This window comes from Tinamus guttatus, unplaced genomic scaffold (assembly GCF_059628265.1).
Source record: "Tinamus guttatus ecotype Peru unplaced genomic scaffold, ASM5962826v1 Tinamus_guttatus_pri_ptg000626l, whole genome shotgun sequence".
Taxonomy (NCBI): Eukaryota; Metazoa; Chordata; class Aves; order Tinamiformes; family Tinamidae; genus Tinamus; species Tinamus guttatus.
In genome coordinates, this window is record NW_028289160.1 from 45,180 (window position 1) to 51,179 (window position 6,000).

The 6,000-nt window shown below is 66.7% G+C and overlaps 1 protein-coding gene across 1 annotated transcript in view; it reads left to right on the forward strand.

Annotated features, from left to right (window-relative positions):
* The window catches only part of LOC148592291 (DNA polymerase delta catalytic subunit-like), a gene marked incomplete at its 5' end in the record, with an annotated part of 50,371 nt that extends 44,371 nt beyond the window's left edge, over nucleotides 1-6,000 (forward strand). The window contains 5 exon segments of the mRNA XM_088535259.1: nucleotides 1,003-1,135; nucleotides 2,335-2,454; nucleotides 3,350-3,402; nucleotides 3,786-3,883; nucleotides 5,883-6,000. Of these exon segments, the coding sequence (XP_088391385.1) occupies nucleotides 1,003-1,135; nucleotides 2,335-2,454; nucleotides 3,350-3,402; nucleotides 3,786-3,883; nucleotides 5,883-5,979 (501 nt within the window).

A 6,000-nucleotide genomic window follows, 5' to 3' on the forward strand; every position in this document is an offset into this window, starting at 1 on the left:
GGGGACATGGTGACACATGGGGACACACGGGGGGACAGGAGGGGACACAAGGGGACACGGGGGGACAGGGACAGGGGGGATATGGGGACACACGGGGGGGCACAGGGACAGGAGGGGCCCTGGGGACACACGGGGGGACAGGAGGCGACACAAGGGGACATGGGGGGACATGGGGACACAGGGACAGGGGGGACATGGAGGGACATGGGAACAGGAGATGACACAGGGGGACACGGGGGGACATGGGGACAGGAGGGGACAGAGGGGGACCTGGCGGTGTCCCCAGTGTCCCCAATGTCCCCGATGTCCCCAATGTCCCCGATGTCCCCGTGTCCCCAGGACCCCCTGGTGGCCCTGGAGCACAACCTCCCCCTGGACACCCAGTACTACCTGTGGGGACAGGAGGGACACGGGGGGGCCGGCAGTGTCCCCGATGTCCCCGATGTCCCCAATGTCCCCAATGTCCCCGATGTCCCCATGTCCCCGATGTCCCCGATGTCCCCAATGTCCCCGATGTCCCCAGGACCCCCTGGTGGCCCTGGAGCACAACCTCCCCCTGGACACCCAGTACTACCTGTGGGGACAGGAGGGACACGGGGGGGCCGGCAGTGTCCCCGATGTCCCCCATGTCCCCAATGTCCCCGATGTCCCCAATGTCCCCATGTCCCCAGGACCCCCTGGTGGCCCTGGAGCACAACCTCCCCCTGGACACCCAGTACTACCTGTGGGGACAGGAGGGACACGGGGGGGCCGGCAGTGTCCCCGATGTCCCCAATGTCCCCAATGTCCCCGATGTCCCCAATGTCCCCATGTCCCCAGGACCCCCTGGTGGCCCTGGAGCACAACCTCCCCCTGGACACCCAGTACTACCTGTGGGGACAGGAGGGACACGGGGGGGCCGGCAGTGTCCCCATTGTCCCCGATGTCCCCAATGTCCCCCATGTCCCCGATGTCCCCATGTCCCCGATGTCCCCAATGTCCCCGATGTCCCCGTGTCCCCAGGACCCCCTGGTGGCCCTGGAGCACAACCTCCCCCTGGACACCCAGTACTACCTGCAGCAGCAGTTGGCCCGGCCGCTGCTCCGGATCTTCGAGCCCATCCTGGGCGAGGGGCGCGCGGAGAGCGTCCTGCTGCGTGAGTGACACTGCGGGGACATGGGGACACCTTGGGGACATGGGGACACCCCCTGGGGACACCCCTGGGACCCCCATTGAGAGCGTCCTGCTGCGTGAGTGACACGGGGACAATGTGGGGACAATGTGGGGACACCTTGGGGACATGGGGACACCTTGGGGACAATGTGGGGACACCCCCGGGACCCCCCAACCCCCCCCATTGAGAGCGTCCTGCTGCGTGAGTGACACGGGGACACCTTGGGGACAATGTGGGGACACCTTGGGGACAATGTGGGGACATGGGGACACCTTGGGGACAATGTGGGGACACCCCCGGGACCCCCCAACCCCCGCCATTGAGAGCGTCCTGCTGCGTGAGTGACACCTTGGGGACAATGTGGGGACACCCCCAACCCCCCCCTATTGAGAGCGTCCTGCTGCGTGAGTGACACTGCGGGGACAATGTGGGGACAATGTGGGGACACCCCAACCCCCCCCCCATTGAGAGCGTCCTGCTGCGTGAGTGACACGGGGACACCTTGGGGACAATGTGGGGACACCTTGGGGACATGGGGACACCCCCTGGGGACACCCCCGACCCCCCCCATTGAGAGCGTCCTGCTGCGTGAGTGACATGGGGACACCTTGGGGACAATGTGGGGACAATGTGGGGACACCCCTGGGACCCCCATTGAGAGCGTCCTGCTGCGTGAGTGACATGGGGACACCTTGGGGACAATGTGGGGACACCCCCTGGGGAATGGGGACACCTTGGGGACATGGGGACACCTTGGGGACAATGTGGGGACACCCCTGGGACCCCCATTGAGAGCGTCCTGCTGCGTGAGTGACACCTTGGGGACAATGTGGGGACACCCCCTGGGGACACCCCCAACCCCCCCCATTGAGAGCGTCCTGCTGCGTGAGTGACACGGGGGGGCCTTGGGGACACCTTGGGGACACCTTGGGGACATGGGGACAATGTGGGGACATGGAGACACCCCCTGGTGACACCCCCCAGTGCAGACACCCCCCCTCCCGGGATCCCCTCTGGGCCGTTTTGGGGCCGTTTTGGGCCGTTTTTGGGGCGGTTTTGGGCCGTTTTTGGGGCGGTTTCTCGTGGTTTGGGGCGGCGGGCGGCCCCGCGGTGACGATGACGGTGACCCCGTGGTGACAATGATGGTGACACCGGTGACGGTGACAATGGCGTGTCCCCAGGGGGGGAGCACACCCGCTGCAAGACGCTGCTGACGGCCCGCGGGGGGGGGGGGCTCCTGCCCTTCGCCACCCGGCGCCGCTGCTGCGTGGGGTGCAGGGCCGGCCTGGGCCCCCATGGAGGTGGGGACAACGGGGACAACGGGGACAATGGGGACAACGGGGGGACAACGGGGACAATGGGGACAACGGGGATGTGGGGGGACACGGGGACAATGGGGGGACACGGGGACAATGGGGACATGGGGACAATGGGGGGACATGGGGACAATGGGGGGACATGGGGACATGGGGACAACAGGGGGATGTGGGGGGACACGGGGGACATGGGGACAATGGGGACGTGGGGACATGGGGACATTGGGGACATGGGGACAATGGGGGGACATGGGGACAACGGGGGGACAATGGGGACATGGGGGACAACGGGGGGACATGGGGACAATGGGGACATGGGGGGACATGGGGACAATGGGGACATGGGGACAACGGGGGGGACACGGGGGGACAACGGGGACATGGGGGGACATGGGGACAACGGGGACAACGGGACGTGGGGGGACACGGGGACAATGGGGACAACGGGGGGACACGGGGACATGGGGACAATGGGGGGACATGGGGACATGGGCACAACGGGGGGACACGGGGGGACATGGGGATATTGGGGACAACGGGGACAATGGGGGGACATGGGGACAATGGGGACATGGGGACAACGGGGGGACACGGGGACAACGGGGGGACACAGGGGGACACGGGGACAATGGGGACAACAGGGACATGGGGACAGCGGGGGGACGTGGGGACAATGGGGACATGGGGACAATGGGGGGGACACAGGGGGACATGGGGACAACGGGGACATGGGGGGACATGGAGATAACAGGGGGACACGGGGATAATGGGGGTCATGGGGATAATGGGGACAATGGGGGGACACAGGGACAATGGGGGGACATGGGGAGGGGGTCAGTGGAAAAGGGGGGGGGTAACGACCCCCCCCCCCCCCCTCCAGGCGCCGTCTGCGACTTCTGCCGGCCCCGAGAGTCGGAGCTTTATCAGAAGGAGGTGGGGGCGGGGCCTGCGGGGGCGGGGCCTGCGGGGGGGCGGGGCATGTGGGAGGGGCCTGGGAAGGCATTGTCTGCGGGGGGCGGGGCCTGCGGGGGCGGGGCCTGCAGGGGGGGAGCCCCCCCAGACAACTGCCCCCCCACCCCCACCCCCGGACGCCTGGGCCCTCCGGACGCCGGGGCCCCTTTCCCGGACTCCTGGGCCCCTTCCCGGACGCCTGGGCCCTCCCGGACGCCTGGGCCCTTCCCGGACGCCTGGGCCCTTCCCGGACTCCCAGCCCTTTCCCGGACGCCTGGGCCCTCCCGGACTCCTGGGCCCTTTCCCGGACTCCTGAGCCCCTCCCGGACGCCTGGGCCCTCCCGGACGCCTGGGCCCTCCCGCAGATCTGGCAGCTGGCGGCGCTGGAGGAGAAGTTCTCCCGTCTGTGGAGCCAGTGCCAGCGGTGCCAGGGCTCCCTGCACGAGGACGTGCTGTGCACCAGGTGGGACCGGCCCCCGGTGTCACCCCCCGGTGTCACCCCCTGGTGTCACCTCCCCTGGTGTCACCTCCCCCCATGTCACCCATCCCCGGTGTCACCCCCCGGTGTCACCCCCTGGTGTCACCCATCCCCTGGTGTCACCTCCCCCATGTCACCCATCCCCCGTGTCACCTCCCCGGTGTCACCTTCCCGGTGTCACCTCCCTGGTGTCACCTCTCCTGGTGTCACCCATCCCCCGGTGTCACCCCTCGGTGTCACCTCCCTGGTGTCACCTCCCCGGTGTCACCCATCCCCTGGTGTCACCCCCTGGTGTCACCTCCCCTGGTGTCACCCATCCCTGGTGTCATCTTCCCCGGTGTCACCTCCCCGGTGTCACCTCCCTAGTGTCACCCATCCCGGTGTCACCTCCCGGTGTCACCTCCCTGATGCACCTCCTCCGGTGTCACCCCCCTGGTGTCACCTCCCCTGGTGTCACCCGTCCCTGGTGTCACCCGTCCCTGGTGTCACCCATCCCCGGTGTCACTTCCCTGGTGTCACCCATCCCTGGTGTCACCTCCCTGGTGTCACCTCCCCCCAGTGTCACCTCCCTGGTGTCACCTCCCCGGTGTCACCCGTCCCCGGTGTCACCCGTCCCCGCCGCCCCCACGAGAAGCCACTTTAGGACCCCACAAATCTGTCACCGGCCCCACGGTGGCTCCTGCGTCTCAATGTCCCCAGTGTCCTCAATGTCCCCAGTGTCCCCTCCCTGGTGTCCCCACAGCCCGGCCAGTGTCCCCCGATGCTGTTCCCGGTGTCCCCATTGTCCCCGATGTCCCTGTCCCCCACAACGCTGTCCCCAGTGTCCTGATGTCCCCATCATCCCCCGATGTCCCTGATGTCCCCGTATTTCAAATGTCCCCCTTGGCCCTCAACACCATCCCAATGTCCTTCATGTCCCCAATGTCCCCCTTGACCCAAACACCATCCTCGATGTCCCCAATGTCCCTCTGAACCTCCAGTGCCCCCTCAATGTCCCCATTGACCCTTAACACTGTCCCAGTGTCCCCAATGTCCCCCTTGACTCCTGACACCACCCTCGATGTCCCCAATGTCCCCAAGGTCTCCGACGCCGTCCCCAATGTCCCCGATGTCCCCCATGTCCCGACTGTCCCTGATGTCCCCAATGTCCCCGACGTCCCCGATGTCCCCGATGTCCCCCATGTCCCCACTGTCCCCGATGTCCCTGCTGTCCCCGATGTCCCTGACGTCCCTGCTGTCCCCAATGTCCCCAATGTCCCCGATGTCCCTGATGTCCCCGATGTCCCCGATGTCCCCGATGTCCCTGACGTCCCCGACGTCCCCAATGTCCCCGACGTCCCCAATGTCCCCAATGTCCCTGATGTCCCCAATGTCCCCGATGTCCCCAATGTCCCTGATGTCCCCAATGTCCCTGACGTCCCCGATGTCCCTGATGTCCCCGATGTCCCCAATGTCCCCGATGTCCCTGATGTCCCCGATGTCCCCGATGTCCCCGATGTCCCTGACGTCCCCGACGTCCCCAATGTCCCCGACGTCCCCAATGTCCCCAATGTCCCTGATGTCCCCAATGTCCCCGATGTCCCCAATGTCCCTGATGTCCCCAATGTCCCTGACGTCCCCGATGTCCCCGATGTCCCCGATGTCCCCAATGTCCCCGATGTCCCTGATGTCCCCCATGTCCCCACTGTCCCTGATGTCCCCCATGTCCCCGATGTCCCCCATGTCCCCACTGTCCCCACTGTCCCTGATGTCCCTGATGTCCCCGATGTCCCCAGTGTCCCCAATGTCCCCAATGTCCCTGATGTCCCCAATGTCCCCGACGTCCCCAATGTCCCTGACGTCCCCGATGTCCCCGATGTCCCTGACGTCCCCGCTGTCCCTGATGTCCCCAATGTCCCCGATGTCCCCAATGTCCCCAATGTCTCTGACGTCCCCGATGTCCCTGATGTCCCCGATGTCCCCAATGTCCCCAATGTCCCCGCAGCCGCGACTGCCCCATCTTCTACATGCGCAAGAAGGTGCAGAAGGACCTGGACGCCCAGGAGCAGCTGGTGGCCCGGTTCGGTCCCCCGAGCTGGTGACGCGGCCCGGACGCCGGGGCC